This window comes from Myiozetetes cayanensis, unplaced genomic scaffold (assembly GCF_022539395.1).
Source record: "Myiozetetes cayanensis isolate MyiCay16 unplaced genomic scaffold, myiCay2020 scf26, whole genome shotgun sequence".
Taxonomy (NCBI): Eukaryota; Metazoa; Chordata; class Aves; order Passeriformes; family Tyrannidae; genus Myiozetetes; species Myiozetetes cayanensis.
Window position 1 is genome coordinate 6,703,351 of NW_026087477.1, and position 20,364 is coordinate 6,723,714.

The 20,364-nt window shown below is 52.4% G+C and overlaps 1 protein-coding gene across 2 annotated transcripts; it reads left to right on the forward strand.

The window, feature by feature from the left end:
* Positions 1-3,982: 3,982 nt before the first annotated feature.
* Positions 3,983-18,433, forward strand: LOC126643180 (tyrosine-protein kinase ZAP-70). Of its 2 annotated transcripts, none has more exons than XM_050321415.1 (12): positions 3,983-4,384; positions 8,378-8,538; positions 9,419-9,557; positions 10,912-10,990; positions 11,661-11,701; positions 13,031-13,079; positions 13,599-13,779; positions 14,669-14,875; positions 15,057-15,249; positions 16,217-16,357; positions 17,241-17,353; positions 17,775-18,433. In XM_050321415.1, the coding sequence occupies exons 1-12, from the start codon at positions 3,983-3,985 to the stop codon at positions 17,896-17,898; spliced, it is 1,830 nt and encodes a 609-aa protein (XP_050177372.1). In that variant the 3' UTR covers positions 17,899-18,433. The 2 variants fall into 2 exon arrangements, with proteins under 2 accessions (XP_050177372.1, XP_050177373.1); XM_050321416.1 differs by having other exon boundaries at positions 11,670-11,695.
* Positions 18,434-20,364: the final 1,931 nt, after the last annotated feature.

Here is a 20,364-nt window from a genome sequence, read left to right on the forward strand (position 1 = left end):
TAAAAGGACAGCCCAGCCAGCCAGGGCTGTGATCTAAAGGATTATTTGTGGTGTAAGGGATTATTTGTGTTATATGGGATTATTTGTGTTATATGGAATTATTTGTGTTATATGGAATTATTTGTGGTATATGGAATTATTTGTGTTATAGGGAATTATTTGTGGTATATGGGATGTTTTGGAGCATATGGGGTTGTTTGTGCTATATAGGATTATTGCTGCCAGGACAATGGGACAGAAAATATGATCCTAACAGGAGGCTGAAGTTTGCCAGTGCTGCCTCCAGTTTCACTGGGAACTGGCTCTGCATTCACACAAAGTGCTTCTGCTGCTCTGAGAAGTCGTAAAATCAAACCAGTTCCTGCTGGTTCCTGTCTGATGTGAGTGAAATAAGTGCCCAGCTATGTATGGACGTGACTGCCTGACATCTCCTGTGTGCTGTGGGCACAGATCCCACCACATTTCATGTGGGTGTTGTTTTATTTCAGGACATCTCCACGTCGTGGCACCAACATGTAAACGTGGCCATTGCCACAGGGGCCCTGGGTGACAGCCCTGAGGGCTCTGTCTGACCTGAGGGCAGCACCCAAACCCCACAGGAACACCCATGGACAGAGATTAGGCAGGTGCTGGAAAAGGCAGGTCCTGTCACTTGGAATTAATGATGGTGGAGGGTCCCTTGCACAGCTTCTTCTGGGCATTTGTCACATCCACCAAATCATGACCATGAAATTGGTTCTAACTTTTGTCTGCTTCGGGAAAAGGAAGTTGTGTGAGGTTTGTGGAAGTCTGTTGGGGTTGTTCAGGGTTGCTCAGGTCCCCCCAGATGTAGTGCCAAGGACAGAGCTCAAGGATGATACTCCTGAACACAGGGTGTGACTCTTGGGGATGATCCTGTGCAGGGCCAGGAGTTGGACTCGATGATCCTCGTGGGTCCCTTCCAGCTCAGCAGATTCTGTGAGTCTGTGGTTCTGTGACCAGAGCTGCAGTTTGGAAGAGGAGCTGAGAAGTTTTTTCTAATAGGAGTCATTTCCTACCAGGGTTCATCTGTGACAGCAAGGCTTGGATGAGATGGGTGGCACAGCCTGAACCAAGGCCTGGGTTCACTCCATGAGGGTTCCTTCACTCACAACTCTGTGTTTGGAGAGGAAAACCAGCCTGTTTATAACAGAACACCCCATGTAGGCAGCTGGAAATTTTGTGAGAGCTCAGATGTCACCAGTGGCTTCTGCCACCTCATTTCCACCTGTCTGAACAATTTGTTTGCTGTGATGTTCTGCTCCTGGACTTTCCAGGAGAGGGAATCAGCATGTTTGGGTGCAGCATCCTTGTACCTCCCTGCTGTTTGTCACAGGTGGGCAGTGGAAAGTGGCAGCCCACGAGGAAGGCCATCAATCTCCCACTGCTCACTCAGCACTTCCTCTCCAACATGACTCATGAGCTCACTGCAGCTAAACCCAATCCTCACTCTCACATCCTTCAGTCCCGGGACCAGGCTGAGGTTGGGAAGACCTGGTCATCTGAGGGAAGCAAGTTTGGGAACCAGATCTGGGAAAAAGTGCCTGGGCTGCTCGGATGCCTGGAGGCATCACAGGATTAGGATGTTTCCTTTGGTCCCAAGCACCGACTCCAGTCTGAGTTTGAGCCGTGGGGTGTTGTCCTTTGTGTCCCAGACTGGCAGCTCTGCCAAGACCCTGCTCTAATCCATTGGATGGAATTAGGAAGGGGTTCCACATTTGTGCCTGACAGGGTTTCACTGGTCCCTCACCCAAGCTGTGAACACCACTGTGGCTTCCTGTTGTGGTTTCCTGCCTCGACTGAAACGCCTCCTGTTCTCCCTTCCTGTTCTCATCAGGGCCATTTCGGGGCTTGGTGGAGACAACAAACAAATAGGTGCAGAAGGGTCTGGTTGCCACAAATCCAGCTCCACGAGGGTCTTTGCAGAGCAGGGTTGGCTCCTCCTCAGCAGTTTCCTCCTCACCCTTATCCCGTTCCTGCCCATCCAGAGCACAAATCCAGGCGACCCCTTCCCAGCTCCAGTGATCCCAGAGGCTGGCAGGAGGCAGCCCTGCCACTGTGGTGCTGAGAGGGATGAAGGAGCCTGGGTGAGCCCCAGCAGGGCTGACCACCAGCCCAGACACAGCTCCAGCCACGCCTGAGAGCAGAGGCCACAGCAAAGGGCTCAACCCATCAGGTAGCGACTTCTCCCCCAGGGTTCAGAAATCAGGGTCAAACTGGGAAGAACCAAGGCAAATTGCCCAAAAACCCAGTGTCCTCTCCACTCTCCCAGTCTCTGCTTTACTCTGAACACGAGTGACGTGCTTGTGGGATGGGGGAGACCGCTCTGACCTTTTTTGGGGTCGTCGTCTGCGCAACGACAAAGACAAAACCAATGAGGAGGCTCCAGGGAACAAATGAGACCCTTCGGATCTGATGATGTTTCCATTAATCACAGCTAATTGGCCTCTGTCAACACCCTCTGGGTGGGATTCTGGATGATTCAAGATAGAGATACAGGACTTGTGTAGACACAGAAGAAGGGGCTCTGCAGTGACTCGGTCAACAACGTGCCCCTTTCTGCCAGTTGGGATCTCTGATCAAATCAGCCAAGTTCAGAAACCACCAGAGCCAGGTATTGTGGGGAAAAAAAACACAACACAGATTGTTCAAGGGACAATTAGAGGAAAATTTCTTCTTGTTCCCATCGACTGATGGTTGATGTCTGCCCAGAAGCACTTGGGCTTATCTCTATCTCCTCGTGCTGTGCTTGGTGCAGTCGTGTATCTAAATGTTTCTTAGACATCTCGTGTTTTAATCTTACTGCATTTAAGATTCTGGCCTCAGAGACCTCCATGACAAAACTAATTTACTCAGAGAGGCAAAAGAATTTCCTTTTATTGTGAAAACGGGGCTGGAGAGAAAATGGTAGGAAGTCAAGGCTGAAAACTTCAGGATGGATGTGAGAAGCACTTTTTTTAATGGTGAAGATAATTAACCATTGGAGTGATTCACTGCAGGATTTGGTGCATTCTTTATTGCTTGGAGTCTTTAAATCAAGCTCAGATGGGCTTTACTCATACTTTGTAGCTCTATTTAGGGCAGGGTGGAGGAATCGTGGGGTGCTGTGGATGGGGATATGGATAGAGTGTGTATTTAGAACCTTCTCAGGACGAAGGTGCAGTGAAAGCACCTGAACTAACTGTTCTCTCCTGCAGTGCTAGAACAGGCAGAAAAAGCAAAGGCCATAAAGGATTTCAGCTTTTTCATAGGGTATTGGTCAAAGTCCTGGATGTGGGGTTGTGATTTTTCGTTTGTTTGGTTTTTTTAACATTGTAAAGTAACATTTGTCCCTGATGTTCATCTCCACAAGAGGTTTGAAATGACTTCTCAGAGAATCAGATGAGGGCATCTTGACAGATGAGTCTTAATTCCAACTAACCATTTTTGAAAATTGCATGTCAGTGAAGAACACTCAGGGCAAGGAGGCTGGTGAAGAAGGGACTGGAAGACAAGTTCTATGAGGAGCAGCTGAGGGAGCTGGGGGGCCTCAGCCTGGAGAGGAGGAGGCTCAGGGGGGACCTTCTCACTCTCTGCAACTCCCTGACAGGAGAGGGAGCTGGGGTGAGTCAGGCTCTGCTCCCAGGGAACCAGCAGTAGGACAAGAGGGCACAGCCTTAAGCTGTGCCAGGGGAGGTTTAGGTTGGACATCAGGAAGAATTTCTTCCCAGAGAGAGTGATCAGACACTGGAATGGGCTGCCCAGGGAGGGGGTGGATTCACCGCCCCTGGAGGTGTTTGAGGACAGACTGGACGTGGCATCAGTGCCATGGTCTGGGTGACAAGGTGGTGTTGGGTCAGGGGTTGGACTCCAGGATCTCAGAGGTGTTTTCCACCCTGGCTGATCCTGTGATTCTGTGATTCCATGAATTTTCTCTTCCAGCAGAGCGTGAACCACCCGCAGGAGCCCCAGCAAGGTGCCGGAGATGCCGGATGCCGCCGCCCACCTGCCCTTCTACTACGGCAGCATCGCCAGGTCGGAGGCCGAGGAGCACCTGAAGCTGGCGGGGATGTCGGACGGGCTGTTCCTGCTCCGGCAGTGCCTGCGCAGCCTGGGCGGGTACGTCCTGTCCGTGGTGTTCGACCTGCAGTTCTACCACTACCCCATCGAGCGGCAGCTGAACGGCACCTACGCCATCCTGGGGGGCAAGGCCCACTGCGGGCCCGAGGAGCTGTGCGAGTTCTACTCCAAGGACGCCGACGGGCTGTGCTGCCCCCTCCGCAAGCCCTGCAACCGGCCCAGCGGGGTGGAGCCCCAGCCCGGGGTGTTCGACAGCATGAGGGACAACATGGTGCGGGAGTACGTGCGGCAGACCTGGAAGCTGGAGGTACCGGCCTTTCCCAGGAGTGGGAGTGGGCAAGGGGGTGCTCACGCCCCGCTGCTCGAGCCCTGACCCCCTCTCATCGCTGCCACCCTGCCGGGAGATTTATGGCGAGGAGATTAGAACCATAGAACCATAGAATCATAGAATCATAGAACCATAGAATTATAGAACCATTGGATCATAGAACCATAGAATCATAGAACCATAGAATCATAGAATCATAGAACCATAGAATCATAGAACCATGGAATCATAGAATTATAGAACCATGGAATCATAGAATCATAGAACCATAGAACCATGGAATCATAGAACTATAGAATCATAGAATCATAGAACCATTGGATCATAGAACCATAGAATCATAGGATCATAGAACCATAGAACCATAAAATCATAGAACCATAGAATCATAGAATCACAGAATCATAGAACCATAGAATCATAGAATCATAGAACCATGGAATCACAGAACCGTAGAATCATAGAACTATAGAACCATAGAACCATTGGATCATAGAACCACAGAATCATAGAATCACAGAATCATAGGATCACAGAATCATAGGATCATAGAACCACAGAACCACAGAATCATAGAACCATAGAATTATAGGATCATAGAATCATAGAACCATAGAACCATGGAATCATAGAACCATAGAATCATAGAATCACAGAACCATAGGATCATAGAATCATAGAACCATAGAATCATAGAACCATAGAACCATGGAATCATAGAATCATAGAATCATAGAATCACAGAATCATAGAATCATAGAATCATAGAATCATAGAACCATTGGATCATAGAACCATAAAATCATAGAATCATAGAACCATAAAATCATAGAATCATAGAATCATAGAACCATAGAATCACAGAATCACAGAATCATAGAACCATAGAATCATAGAACCATAGAATCATAGAATCATAGAACCATTGGATCATAGAACCATAGAATCATAGAACCATAGAATCATAGAACCATAGAAGCATAGAACCATGGAATCACAGAACCATAGAATCATAGAATCACAGAATCATAGAATCATAGAATTAACTGGGTTGGAAGAGACCTCCGAGATCATCAAGTCCAACCCTTGATCCAACCCCACTGTGATTACCAGATCATGGCACTCAGTGCCACATCCAGCCTCGTCTTAAAAACCTCCAGGGATGGTGAATCCACCACCTCTCTGGGCAGGCCATTCCAATGCCTGATCACTCTCTCTGTAAGGAATTCTCTCTAATGTCCAACCTAAACCTCCCCTGGCAGAGCTTAAGCCCGTGCCCTCTTGTCCTACTGCTGATTGCCTGGGAGAAGAGACCGACCCCCACCTGGCTACAACCTCCTCTCAGGTAGTTGTAGAGAGTTCTTTGCTTTCCTGCCCAAAGCAAATTTTAGGTGTTTTCTCCCCCTGTGTTCCAGAGAAACTTTCTCTGGTGTGAGGAGAGAGAGAAGAACTCACACACACGCTCAGGGCCTCTGGGGTGGGGAGGGCTGGGGAGCCAGCGATGATAAAAGCCCTGAGAAGAGCAGGGGTGGCTCTTGTCTCAGAGCACCATTAGGATAATTTTCTTGGAATTCCAGTGTTCTTGACTCAGGAAATAAATTTTCCTACAATCCTTCCACTGCCTGGCATTTCAAGGGTCCCTGTGTGTTCTCCTGCTTCACAGCCACTGTCATCCCCTCCTTGCTCTTGAAGCATCCCCTTGTTCTTGCTCCCTCTAGAGCAAGACCCTTCTTGGAGGTTCCTGGCACTAAGAGCAGCCTTAATCCCTCCCTTTCACAGTTTGTTCTTCAGAAACAGGTCTAAACATCTTCCCAAGGAGTGTTTGGATGATGCTCTGGGGCACAGGGTGTGATTCTTGGGGATGGTCTTGGGCAGGGCCAAGGCTTGGACTCGATGGTCCCTGTGGGTCCCTTCCAACTCTGTGATTCTGTGACTGCCCCTCTGAACACCTGGAGCTCCCTTTGCCAGCATTTCCCCACGTCCTTCTCTCTTCTGCAGCCCATGGGATGCTCCCTTGCCTTAGACCAGTGCTCTCCACATGAGATACCTCCAAATGTTGTGCTGAAAATGGAATGAAACCAGACTTAGACTTTTGCTCAGGTCTTCCTCTCGTTTTGGAGTGGAGTCTTTGCCTATTTGGAGGTTTTTTTCTATGTGGAGGGTTTTTTTTTTGCCTGTGTAGCTTTTATCTATGAGCCTGAGGTAGCTGGTACTGGATCAGGTCTATAATTTAAATTTAGATACTGCAATAGCAGTATCTAAGTAACTTCAGCCAGGTTCCTGTATTTTATGGCAGACTAGATTATATATAATATATGAATAAATCAAAGCTCTCTAAGTGGTCACACTGGTGGTCCTTCTACCTCCTGTCACCTTGACAGTGGCTACTCAGACTCTTGCAAGTGTGATTTTGTTGTTTCATTGGAAGGGTGGTGGTGAAAGGCGGTGGGATCACCATTCCTGGAGGTGTCCAAGGAATGACTGGACGTGGCACTCAGTGCTCTGAGCTAGGTTCACAAGGTTGAAATTGGTCAGAAGTTGGAATAGTTGATCTTGGGGGTCTTTTCCAACCTAACTGATTCTGTGATTCCATATTTTGATCCAAGTCCTGGCAGAAATACAGCTCGGGAATTGTCCTTTCTACAAAAGCTCTCTAAGTTTGGCCTATTTTAGAGCAAAGGTATTTGACAGAATGAGGTATTCTATAGGGTTTCTATAAAAGAATGAGGAATTCTGGACCAGAATGAGGTGTTTTGTGCCAGAATTCTATCCCAGGAGCAGGTGTTCTGTGGGGTTTCTCCACGAAGCAGATGCGTGGCCACTGGCAGATAACACAAAGGACATCGCCACCTCCTGGCAACGAAAAAGAACAGTTTAGAGCAGGTGTGGGCCCAGGGAAATGAATCGAGGGTCCCCCACTTGATTTCCAGACTGCACTGGTCTTGTCAAGTCCTGGTGTCTGACGCGGGTGAGCAGCCAGGAAGGCAGAGGTTCTGTTCTAAAGAAAATCATGGAATTCTGGAATCTCCTGAGCTGGGAGGGACCCACAAGGATCATCCAGTCCAACCCCTGGCCCTGCCCAGGACACCCCAACAATCCACCCCTGTCCCTCAGAGCGTTGTCCAAACGCTCCTGGAGCTCTGGCAGCCTTGGGGCCGTGCCCACTGCCCTGGGGAGCCTGGGCAGTGCCCACCACCCTCTGGGGGAAGAACCTTTCCCTGAGATCCATCCCAACCCCCCTGGCACAGCTCCAGCCCTTCCCTGGCTCCTGTCCCTGGTCCCAGAGCAGAGCTCAGCGCCTGCCCCTCCGCCTGCCCTCGGGAGGAGCTGCAGCCCCCGAGGAGTCTCCCCTCAGTCTCCTCTGCTCCAGCTGACCCAGCCAAGTGCCCTCAGCTGCTCCTCACACCCTTCCCCATCTCCATGTCCCTCCTTTGCACACTCTCCAACAGCTTCAGATCCCTCTGACACCGTGGTCCCCAAACAGCCCCCAGGACTCGAGGTGAGGCCGCCCCAGGTCAGGGCAGGGCGGGACAATCCCCTCCCTGGCCCGGCCGGTGATGCTGGGCCTGATGCCCCCCAGGACAGGGTGGCCCTTTGGGCTGCCAGGACACTCTGCTGACTCAGATCCAACTTGCCACCCACCAGGACCCCCTCTCAAGGAACGCAAGGCCAAAAGACACCCCACAGCCCTGACATCAAGTTCCACCACGTTAACATGCAGATTTTCTCTTCCCTCATCAGCAAGTCAATGGACTTCATCTGGATTCAAGGGATGAGGTCAATTGAGAGAAGCAAAGAATTCTGCTCTGCAGCAGAACAGAATTCAACCCACTGTTGGGTCACAGGCCCTTTAATTGGAAGACCCTCCAAGTTTCCTGTGTCGTCTCCCCTAGCTGGTGCAAAATCAACTGTGCTGAATCACGAAACAGCGCGGCAGAACTGCAGGAGGGCTCATTTCCCACTCTTTTCCAGGGGGATGCACTGGAACAGGCCATCATAAGCCAGGCTCCACAGGTGGAGAAGCTGGTTGCCACCACAGCCCATGAGAGGATGCCCTGGTACCACGGCAACATCACTCGGGATGAGGCTGAACGGAGGCTCTACTCGGGGGCACAGCCTGATGGGAAATTCCTGTGAGTATCCAAACCCCTGTGCTTTTTAACCTTCCCCCACCTCCACCATCCTGTAGTTGTTGCTTTCACATGACAGTTCTGACAGGGGGTTTAGCTGCTTGTGGTCAGGCTGGTTACAGATATTTCAAAGACAGGGGTTGAGACCCCAAATGTGTCATTGCTCCGACAGTGTCTGGACTCCATGAAGAGCCAACCTTGAGCTTTTATTTATTTCTCATGCTGAAATATCTCTATGAATTGTGCTTTCCACTGCACTGGATGACATGAAATGCAGGGTTCAGTTGATGAAGGCATTTAACACTGACACTTTGGCAATGTATGGCCCATAAAACACAGGAGAAAGCGTTTGCTCTGCATCTCTGCCAAGATGACACAGCCCTTCATTGAATGATCTCCTGAATGAGTCAGGGAAAGGAAGAATTAGCTGGAGAACAGTTCCTCAGGAACTGTAGTGATGGGACAAGGGGGAATGGGTTTAATCTGAAAGAGGGGAAATTCAGATGGGATACTGGGAAGGAATTCTTGGCTGGGAGGGTGGGCAGGCCCTGGCACAGGTTGCCCAGAGAAGCTGAGGCTGCCCCATCCCTGGAAGTGTCCAAGGCCAGGTTGGAGCTACCTGGGCTGGTGGAAGGTGTCCCTGCCCATGGCAGAGGTGTGGAACTGGATCCTTAAGATCCCTTCCAACCTAAACCATTCTGGGATTCCATGAGAGAGGCAAACCCCGGCAGCTGAAGGATCCCCCTCGGCATCTTCGGAGGGAAGTCAGGAAGGTGGCAATTCCAACAGTGGCTTCAGGGACACCTTTCCACGTGCCCACCCACCCCTGGCAACTTGCAGGGCAAATTCTAGAGCTACTTTTAATAGTCCTCCTTCCTCCCAGGCTGCGAGAAAGGAAGGAGAACCGTGCCTATGCCCTGTCCCTCGTCTATGGCAAGACCGTGTATCACTACAGGGTGGACCAGGACAAGTCTGGCAAATACTCCATCCCTGAGGGCACCAAGTTCGACACCCTCTGGCAGGTAAAGTGCTGGGGGTGCTGAAAACTGGTGTCTAAGAAAGCCTAGGCATTTTTCACCTGTTATTCCGAGCTGGAAATATAGGGGAGGATCATCAGCTCTGAAGTGAATGGCCCATACAGGGATCAAAACCACTGCCTTGGTGTGACCAGCACCAGGCTCTGACCACCTGGAGCTGCCTTGAGGGACAGGAAAGGCCATATGGACCTTTAAAGGCTTTAGGATCATCCATGAGTGGTGGTGTGGGTTGTTTTCTCTTCCAGAAACCCCTGAAATTGCACACCCCACGTTGTCCCTCCCGTGTGTTCCCCAAACTGCTCCCAGATTGGCAAAACTGTTGGCTGCAGATTGCCAAACCACATTCCAAGGGACTGATTTCTGTGCAGGGAGTAGGGGAGGGCAGAAGTCTGGAGCCAGCTGCTGAAATCTTTATGTGGCTGGAGATCCCAGTGGCAGGAGACACATCCTGTCACCCCTGAGAGTGGGAAGTGGATGTGGCTGGGATGCCCCAGCAATCCTTATGAAGGTGGGGTGGGTTTTTAGGGAATGGGACACAGGGTCCAGCAACTCTTGGCACTGCTGGGCAGTCCATGTCCCCCCAGAGCCCAGCTCTGCCCCTTGGCACCCACCTCAGACCTGCTCCAGGGAGCAGATCCCAGAGCTCCCCCCTGGGCAGGGCTGCCTGGGGTGGGACAAGTAACTCTGTTTTGCTGAATATTCCAAATTCCCAGGACTGTTTTCACTCTGAGTTTGATTGAAAACAAAGACTTGGGGGCATTTTTATGGCAACAGAACCACGCCAGGCTCCCAATTGCAGCTGAAATCTGAGCCAGACAGGAGGGGAAGAGAAAGCCTTGTGTCCCTGTGGTCCAGTGGCCAGGCCTGGGCTGGTTGTCTCCAGCCAGAGTCAAATCCCCACTGTGCTTGGACCAGTGGTGCTGCAGGGAAAAGCTGCCTGGGATCCTCAGAGCTAACCCTGGAGTTCCTCTGGGAAAGCAAAAGGTTTCTCTCAGGCTTTATCAAACACAGCAGGACTTAAAAACCCCTTTCTGGCTGGGACAATAATATTACACTGAAAATCTCTCAAAAGGAGATTTCCTTTAGTCTTTCCTTGGTCCTTATCTAACTTCCAAAGCTCTTCCCAGCTCTGGCAGATACCCAAATATACAAGCTCTTACTGCAGGACATCCCTGAGTGAGCAGATCTCCTTTTAGACAGAGGACAGAAACATTCTAGACCTTGCCTGCCATAAATCTGAGAGGAACCATTGCCATAAGCCACCAAAGTTGCCTTCAGTAAAAAAAAGGGGTGATTTTCCCCTCACAATAATCTCTTTTCCCTCCTATTCTTCCTGCAGTTGGTGGAGTACCTAAAACTCAAACCAGACGGGCTGATTTTCTACCTGAAGGAAACCTGTCCCAACCCCAACATGCCAGGTGAGCTGACACCCTTCCCTGGCCTGGGTTTGCCACCCAGTGGTGCCAGTCTGAGCAGTGCCAACCCGAATTTCCCCTGGGTTTTCCCTGTCCCACAGCCCTCGGGGCAGTGAGGTCTCTGCTCCTCTGGCAAACTGGGCAGGTATCACATCATGTTGTCTGCTCAGAGTGGCCACTCTCCCAGGCCTGGCCTAAGGAGGCCCAAAGGCAGGGGCAGATGGGGAGAACCAGTGCCTCAAACGGGTCAGGGGCTCCTGGTGCCTCTGAAGCCAAAAGGCTGCTGGAAGCCACCTGCTTTTTGGGCAGCAGGAAACACGTCCTGCGAGGCCGGGTCCTGGTGGGTCCCTGGAGCTGAACAATCCAAGCCATGGGGCACTTTGTGCTGCTCCAGGTTCACAAATGTCACTTCAGAGCCTGCCCATGGGAGCCTCCTCTCCTCAGCCAGTCTCTGCTCTGGGACTGATGGAGACTGATTATTCCCACTGATTTGGGAATGACACCCTCACCTTTCCACATGTTTCCACACCTTTTATTTTTTTTTTTTTGGCTAAAGCTGTGAAAACTGTCCTTTTGGGGGTGGATGGGATGTGATCAGACACAGCCCTTCAAGGACTGCTCTGATCTTGCTTAGGCTTAGGCAAACTCCTAATTTCTGTCTCCTGATTTGCAGCATCTGCAGCACCAGCTCCACCAGCCCACCCCTCTGTGAGTGTAAGTTTCTTTTTTGGGGGGGAGTTCTTTTATTGGTACCTCAGTGATTTAATGCTGTTGCATTTCAAGCTTTGCTGATCAAACTCTGCTCTCCAAACTCTGCTTTTCCCTAAAACCTGGTAACTCCAAGGGACTATGTTAAGCCCAGCTGCGACATTGTCCCTTTTCCAGCTGGGGTGGGGATGAGGAATCGCTGGGCACAGCTACTGTTGGAGCTGAAAACGGTTTCCATTCATACTGAGCTCCTTGCAACACCCTTGGGGGGGCCTCTGCCCCTGCCCTCCTTGCCAGGCAGGAGCGAGGAAGACGTGGTTGGATTCTGGGAACGCTCAGCCCACTGGCCCCCGGCCAGGTCTTTGTGCTCCCTCGGCCTCGGGGCACGTCTGGGCTCAGTCACAGCTGCCAGAGCTGAGCTGTGTTGAAATCAGGGAGTTTGGGGGCTCTGAGCCCTTCCCAGAGCCCAGTGGAGCTGAGGGAGGCCTGAGCACTCCCCCATTGTCTCAGGAGCTTTCACAATCCATGCTGGGCTCCCAAGTCACAGGATCACAGAACATGCTGAGTAGGAAGGGACCCACAAGGATCACCCAGTCCAACTCCTGGCCCTGCCCAGGACACCCCAACAATCCCCCCCTGTCCCTCAGAGCATTGTCCAAACGCTCCTGGAGCTCTGGCAGCCTTGGGGCCGTGCCCACTGCCCTGGGGAGCCTGATCAGTGCCCACCACCCTCTGGGGGAAGAACCTTTCCCTGAGATCCATCCCAACCCCCCTGGCACAGCCCCAGCCCTTCCCTGGCTCCTGTCCCTGGTCCCAGAGCAGAGCTCAGCGCCTGCCCCTCCTCTGCCCCTCCTGAGGAAGCTGGAACTGCACTGAGGTGTCCCCTCAGTCTCCTCTTCTCCAAGTGCCCTTGATCTGCCCTTCAAGGCCCTTCCCCATCTTCACTGCCCTCCACTGACACTCTCTGATGGCTTCAGGTCTTATATTGTGGTGCCCAAAACTGCCACGTCCTGGTGCCTCCAAGCAGTGCTGGATGAATGTCCCACACCTTTGCCACTCTCTGCTGTACTGGAGGAGGGTGATGTGTTCAGGGGTCCTGGCTCTGGATCCCTCAGGGCCTGATCCATGATTTGGGATCTGCCAGCCAGGACTGGAAGAGGAATGTTGGCTCGATACCCCTCCCATCTCTTGTGCCACCTCAGGGCCTTTTAAGGGCATCACCAGCTGGGCTCTGTTGGGGTACAGAGGCTCCCTGTCCCTTCCCTCTCCATTTCTAACTAACTGAAGCAGTTTCCCTGTGCTCCTTCATCCACTGTATCCCCATTTCTTTTCCAGAGAAACCTGGGCCCCCTCAATGCAGATGGATACACGCCAGAGCCTGTGGGTGAGCACCTCTGGGAGCCCTGTCCTGGCAGGGGACAGGACCTGGGGATGGCACAGGAGCCACAGGGGTTGCCTGCAGACCCCTTTCTTACAAAGGCACCCAGGAGTATCCCAGTTATGGCAGGGTTTTGAGCTCCCAGTAAATCCAACCTTATCCCGTTCCCTGTTTTACCCAGTCCATTGACCCCTGTCCTATCCCACCTTCCATCCTGCCTCCTAAATAATCCATGGATTCAGCTGTATTTCACTGGGGTGACGTCCTGCCCACGCCCAGGCCCTGCAGAGTGTGATATGTGGAATGGGAATGCTCAGCCACCTGTCCCCATCCTGGCTCCTTCAGCAGCTGGAACCAGGACAGGCCCTGGCTCGTGTAAGGAAGGGAGATGTCCGTGAGGGAGGATAAATGCTGGAGCTTGAAGGAGAAACTGGCCAAGAGGGCAGAGGAAACCTTCCCAGTGAGTGAGGGAGAGAGGGATGGGGAAGGGCAGGGGGTTCCTGAACAGCTGTGTCCCTCGGGAAGGTGCCGGGAAGTCCCGCCTGCTGCCCATGGACACCAGCGTGTACGAGAGCCCCTACAGTGACCCCGAGGAGCTGAAGGACAAGAAACTCTTCCTCAAGAGGGACCACCTGATGATCGACGAGGTGGAGCTGGGGGCAGGAAACTTTGGCTGTGTCAAGAAAGGAGTCTACAAAATGAGGAAGTGAGTGTTACCTGGAGGGGGGAGGATGGAGATGGAGGAGACACATCTGGGCTGGGCTCAGGGGTGTCCCCACTTATCCTGTTTCTAAAATGATAACGGGGTGGAGCTTTAAGAGATGGTCTGGAAGGGCAGTGGTGGTGGATCTGATGAAGGGGTCAGCACCACTGGAAGTGGTCAAAAAACAGGTGGTTGTGGCACTTGGTGCCGTGGTTTAGTGGGTGATGGGGGATTCATTCACAGCATGGCCTTGATGATCTTAGAGGTCTTTCCCAACCCTAATGATTCAATGATATGATAGTATGATTTCTCATGGTATGATTCCATGATTTCTCGTGGGTTTTCAGTGACAGCCTCACTCCCCTGAGTGTGAACCTGCCCCAGACACTGCTGTGCACACCACTACCACTTCTGAATGGTTTGGGTTGGGAGGAACCTTAAAGATCATCTCATTCCAATGCCCTGAAGGTGTTTCCTGTGCCCAGAGGAGCAGGTCCATGCTCCTGAGGTCAGGTCCATGTGAGGGCAAAGGAGTGAGCCCGAGGAGATGTGCCATCCTTGGCTCTGTCACTGGTTGTCTGTGAGCCCACAGAGATGGTCCTTACTTACTTTGTGCCTCAGTTTCCCCCTCGAGGAGTGGCAGCAGTGACTCAGATCTTGGTGTGTGAGGTGCTGTGCCTTCAGATCTACAGATGGCAACTACTGGCCTACCCTTAGAAGGGTGAGGTGATCCTTTGCTCTTTGGCCTGGGATACCAGGATGGGGCAGGGCTCTGCCAAAGCAGCCTGTTGAGAGGTCCAACCGGCACCACCTGAGAAGTGTTTTGCATTCCTGGCTGTGATGCCTGAATCCAGCTGCTGCTCAGCTCGTCCCACTCGTGTTCCTCCTGCAGGAAGCAGATTGATGTGGCCATAAAGGTGCTGAAGAGCAACAACGAGAAAACAGTGAAGGATGAGATGATGAAGGAAGCCCAGATCATGCACCAGCTGGACAACCCCTACATCGTCCGCATGATCGGGGTGTGCGAGGCAGAGTCCCTGATGCTGGTGATGGAGATGGCTTCTGGGGGGCCCCTCAACAGGTTCTTGGCCTCCAAGAAGTGAGTAGTGAATTAAGTGTCTCGGGCTGACTTTCTGCTGCCGGGTGAGCTGAGCTTTGGAGGCGCAGAGAAGCTGCGACGTCTTTTCCTGTGGGATAAGAGATGTCCTTCCTCATTTTCCCTTGAAGCTGGAAAATCCAGGGGGATCTTTATTAATGAATTGTCCCTTCATCTTCCCCAGAGACGAGATTGCAGTCAGCAATATCGTGGAGCTGATGCACCAAGTGTCCATGGGGATGAAGTACTTGGAGGAGAAGAACTTCGTCCACAGGGACCTGGCAGCCAGAAACGTCCTGCTGGTCAACCAGCACTACGCCAAAATCAGTGACTTTGGGCTCTCCAAGGCTCTTGGTGCTGATGACAGTTACTACAAGGTAAGTGTGAGGAGCAGGGAGCTGAGACCTCCAGAGGCAGGGGGTTTGGGCTCCTCATGAGCTGTACAACAACATCCCACCCTGGCTGGTCTCACTGCTGGGACACTCAAAAGGGGGTTTGCAAAGCTCTGGCTCCCCAGGAGGACACTCAGATGGATGCAGAGGCAGCGAGGTGGACGTGGTGCAGTGGGATAAGAGGAGCCAGAGAGCAAAGAGCAGGGAAGAGAAGGGGATGGAAAGTGAGCCAGGGCTGCTCTTCATACCCAGAATCTGGGGTCCAGCTCTGGGACCCCTGGCACGAGAAAGATTGGAATGAGTCCAGACAAGGCCACTAAGTTATCACAGGGCTGGAGCCAGGCTGGGAGAGCTGGGGGGGTTCACCTGGAGAAGAGAAGGCTCCAAGGAGACCTGAGAACCCCTTCTGAGGCCTAAAAGGGCTCCAGGAGAGCTGGAGAGGGACTGGGAACAAGGGATAGAAGGACAGGACAAGGGGAATGGCTTCCCACCACCAGAGAGCAGGGTTAGATGGGAGATTGGGAAGGAATTCTTGGCTATGAGGGTGATGAGGGGCTGGGATGGAATTCCCAGAGGAGCTGTGGCTGCCTCATCCCTGGAAGTGTCCAAGGCCAGGTTGGAGCAACCTGTGCTAGTGGAAGGTGTCCCTGCCCATGGCAGAGGGTGGCACTGGACGTCTTTAAGGTCCCTTTCCAACCCAAACCACTCCATGATTCCTCTGATTAAACAGCCCTGGGGTTGGGGTGCAGGAGGAGGGTGGCAGGAGGGCCCCCACCCTACACAACAAGCTCCAGCCTCCAGGACTGGGGTTTGGAGCAGAGGATTTAGGGGACTTTTTCAGCAGCAGGGGCCTGTTGTGCCCTGGGCACAAAACATTTAGCAAAGCAGGATTCAGGCCCAGCTCCCAGCTCTGTGTCTCGGGGTGGGAATGCTCCCCTTCGCTCTGCTGCAGGCCAGGACAGCAGGGAAGTGGCCCCTCAAGTGGTACGCCCCCGAGTGCATCAACTACCACAAGTTCTCCAGCAAGAGCGACGTGTGGAGCTACGGTGTGACCATGTGGGAGGCCTTCAGCTACGGGCAGAAACCCTACAAGGTGAGGATGGAACCCTACAAGGTGAGGACAGAAACCCTACAAGGAGAGATAGAAACCCCACAAAGTGGGACAGAAACCCCACAAGGTAAGATAGAAACCCCACAAGGAGAGATAGAAACCCTACAAGGTGAGATAGAAACCCCACAAGGTGAGGTAGAAACCCCACAAGGTGAGGCAGAGCCGGGTTCATCACAGGTGGATGACACAGTCACAACTGACACGCACAGAAACTGCAATTCCTATTTCCACAGTTGGACAGAGGGGAAAGGACTCAGGTCCACTTGTCCTTCATGGAAGGCACCACGAGGTTGGATCCTGCAGCTCTGTGTTCACTGGAGGGAGAAGAAACAGAAAACAAACTAAATTCACTTGGGTTGGAGTCAAAGCAGATCTTCTCTTGGCTTCTTCTGCTCACTTGCAGGGCTGAGAAGTCACTTTTCAACCACTGCTGTGCTTGGGGTGGGGTCTGCAGGGTGGGTGGGGTGGGGTCTGCAGGGTAAGGGGATGGGATTGGCAGGATGGGAGGAATGGGGTTGGCAGGATGGGTGGGATGGAGTCTCGAGGCTGGGTGGGGTGGGGTCTGCAGGCTGGGGGGGATCAGCAGGATAAGAGGTCTGGGTCAGCAGGATGGGGTCTACAGTGATTGGCAGGATGGGGCCTGGAGGATGGGAGGGATGGGGTTGTCAGGATGGGTGTGATGAGGTCTCTGGGCTGGGCAAGATGGGGTCTGCAAGGTGGTCCACAGCATGAGACACCGTCTGTGGGTGCTGAGGTTGGAAACAGTGGCTCAGCTGTGGCTCATGGGACCAGAGCTTTACCCCAGGCCCAGCTCTAACCCTGTGGCAGCTCCAAGAACATTAATGCATTTCCCACTCGATCCTAGAAAATGAAAGGCCCCGAGGTGATCAGCTTCATAGAGCAGGGCAAGCGCATGGACTGTCCCACCGACTGCCCCGCGGAGATGTTCGCCCTCATGCAGCAGTGCTGGACCTACAGGTGAGGTTCCCACCAGCTCAGGAGCCCCAGGATGGTTTGAGTTGGAATGACCTTAAAGGTCACCTCATCCCAACCCCCAGCCATGGGCAGGGACACCTCCACTAGGCCAGGCTGGCTGAGTGGTGATGTCTGGATGGTGATGTCACAAAGAACTGGTGTCTCCTGCCTTGGGGTCACTCCCCAGCCCATGATGAACCTTTCATTACCATCCTCCTCCATTTGCCTGTGCCAGCCGTGGGAGTTGTCCAAGCTCTGTGTCTTGGACCCTCTCCATCCCAGAATGGTCTGAGCTGTCTTCCTAAGCCCTGGTACAACTGGGCTGCTGTTCCTCCCCAGGTTCTCTGTGTTTGGTATCTTCTCATTGCATCAGTCTGCTCTTGTCCCCTCTGTTGACTCTCCTTATTTCTCTCTGCCCTCTCAGGTGGGAAGAACGTCCTGGATTTGTACAAGTGGAGAACACAATCCGCTCCTACTACTACAGCATTGCTGCCAAGACAGAAAACGGGCCACAGACAGAGGACAAGTCAAAAGCAGCTCTTCCCTGAGCTTCCTTCTCTGCTTCTCAACACACCCCCCACCTGCCTGGGACCTGGAAAGGCTCCTTGTGAAGTTTTGCTTTAATCTCTCCAATGTTTCTCAAAGTAGTTCCAGAATGAACCACCTGGGAGATGATGCTGTCCCAGCACAGGGGACACTCAGCTGTGCCTCCTGTCAGCAGCAGGCCATGACCTCCACCTCCAGCCTGACCCAGCACAGGATGGTACAGGCAGTATTAGAGCTCCTTCCTACCCAATTCCAAAGCTATCCCAGGACCTTCCCTCTGTGGAGACTTTCAAAACCCACCTGGACGTGTCCCTGTGTCACCTGCTCCAGGTTGACCCTGCCTTGGCAGGAGGGTTGGGCTGGGTGATCTCCAGAGCTCCCCTCAAGCCCTAACCATTCTCTGATTCTGTGATTCTGTGACCTCAGAGCTTTGTGTCCACCAGTGTCACCGAGGGTGAAGCGTGTTGGCTCCAGCAGGTCTGGATCTTTCCAGACACCTTAATGAACAATTCCTTCGCAGGAAACCACCCAGGTCACATTTCTGGTGAGGTTTGAGTGGGGTATGACACAGGACAGGGAGCCACTGAGTCCCCTTCCCCCTTGGCTTAGGGCAAGGAGCAGCTGGGATGGGGAGGAGCAGTGGGACCCACTGGTTTGTCCTCCTGCCCCTGCCAGGCTCCTCTCCCCCCTGGGCACTGCCAGCCCTGCTCAGCACACAGCAGGGCTTCACACACCCTCCAGGGTGGTCATGGCTCCTAAAGATCCAAATTCCAGGGCCCATTCCTCACCTCCTGGATCCCACCCGGCCCCTCTGTGCTGATGAAGTGAGCATCTTGTTCTTCATCCTATAAATAAACTATTCTATATTTTTAACACACCTGTGGCTCAGATTATTGAACTGCTTCAAGCTGACAGGAAAATAATTATCATTTCCCTCTACAAGGCCAGGGGTTTAACTCCCTGATGGTCTCCTTGACCGAGCAGGTGACCCTTGGGCTGGTTTTGCTGCAGGGATGGAGTTTTTTCTTGCAGCTCTCTCGCAGCTCAGCTGAGTCCCCTGTGGAACCCTCCTGGCTGACCCTACCCCCCAGATGGGGGTCACCCGTGGTGGGGACACTGTGGCCTGCCCTGCTGCAGAGCCCAGGGTGGTTGTGAGGGCTGGGGAAACAGAGGAAGCAGAAGATGTGAGCCCCGAGGTACAGTGACTGCAGAAGCTTATCTGCCACCATCTCCTGGCATCTGAGAAGCCACACAGCAGCTCACACAGAGCACCTTGTCCTGAGGCCAAGCAAACAGCTGCAGTCCAGGGGCACAGCCCCCATCTAAAGCCTTGCTGGGAGATGGATTTGGTCTGAAGACAATGTTCCTGGGGAGCATCAGGTGTGGGGCTTGAATTAACCTCTGGTGCAGCCTGTTCAGAGAACCTAGGTTTGATGAAAGCCAAGCGTTCCCCTCTCCTTGCTCAGACTGAAGCCTCCAGTGACACCAACTATTTATGTGCCAAAGCTTTTTCTCCCTCAAATCCCATGAGCTTGTCCTGTGTGTTGAACTGAGGACATGTTATCCCTGCCAGCAGAGAGGAAAACAGGTATCAGAGGAGAAACTGCCTTGTTGCTGTTTGTTCAGTCAGTGGCAGAGACAGGAAAAGAATTCTTCTCTCTGCCATGTTCCCCTCCCAGAGAAAGCTGGAAAAGAGAAGGTTCAATGTGTTTTCTACTTGAGGGCCACTGCCAAGATGTTTTGCTTAGACCTTGCTCTCAAAACAAATCCATCTTCTGGTTTGAAATGATCTCTCCTGTTAAATTTTCAGCAAACTGGTCACTGCTGAAGGAAAGTACCAGAAAAGTCCAATTCCCAGAGGAGCCTCTGGTTTAGTTGGAGATGATTTGAAGTGAGTGTGTGAATCCACACCCTGACAGACAGGAGGTTATCTCAGAAGACTCCGTGGCTCATGCTGCTCTCCCGAAACCTTCCCCAAACCCTCTCTTCTTGCTGATCTCTCCTCACCTCCTTCTCTCCACTCACCCATCTCCCTCAGTTTTACCTGAACCTTTCAAGCTCTCCTGACTCCTTCACTCTGCATGTTGCAAGGGCAAAGATGAACCTCATCTTCCCTCTGAGCACCCACAGCGATAACGTGAGACGTGACAAAGTGCTGGTGGCCAAGCACGTCTGATCAACACCACGTAACACCCCATCATATCCCCGTGCTGATCTATCTCATGCCAACCTATCTTATCACCAGGACACCCATCTTATCACCAGGACACCCATCTTATCACCAGGACACCTATTTTGTCACCAGGACACGCCTCGTTATCGGTTGCGAGTCACACAAGGACAAACCAACCCTTCTATCTCTCCCAGGTATCAGGAACTTCTGTTTTGTTCAGCAGCCCAAACGTGACTCCCACAGCTCTGGGCTCACTGACCACTGCACCAAACCCCTAAATAATTTACTGAACCAC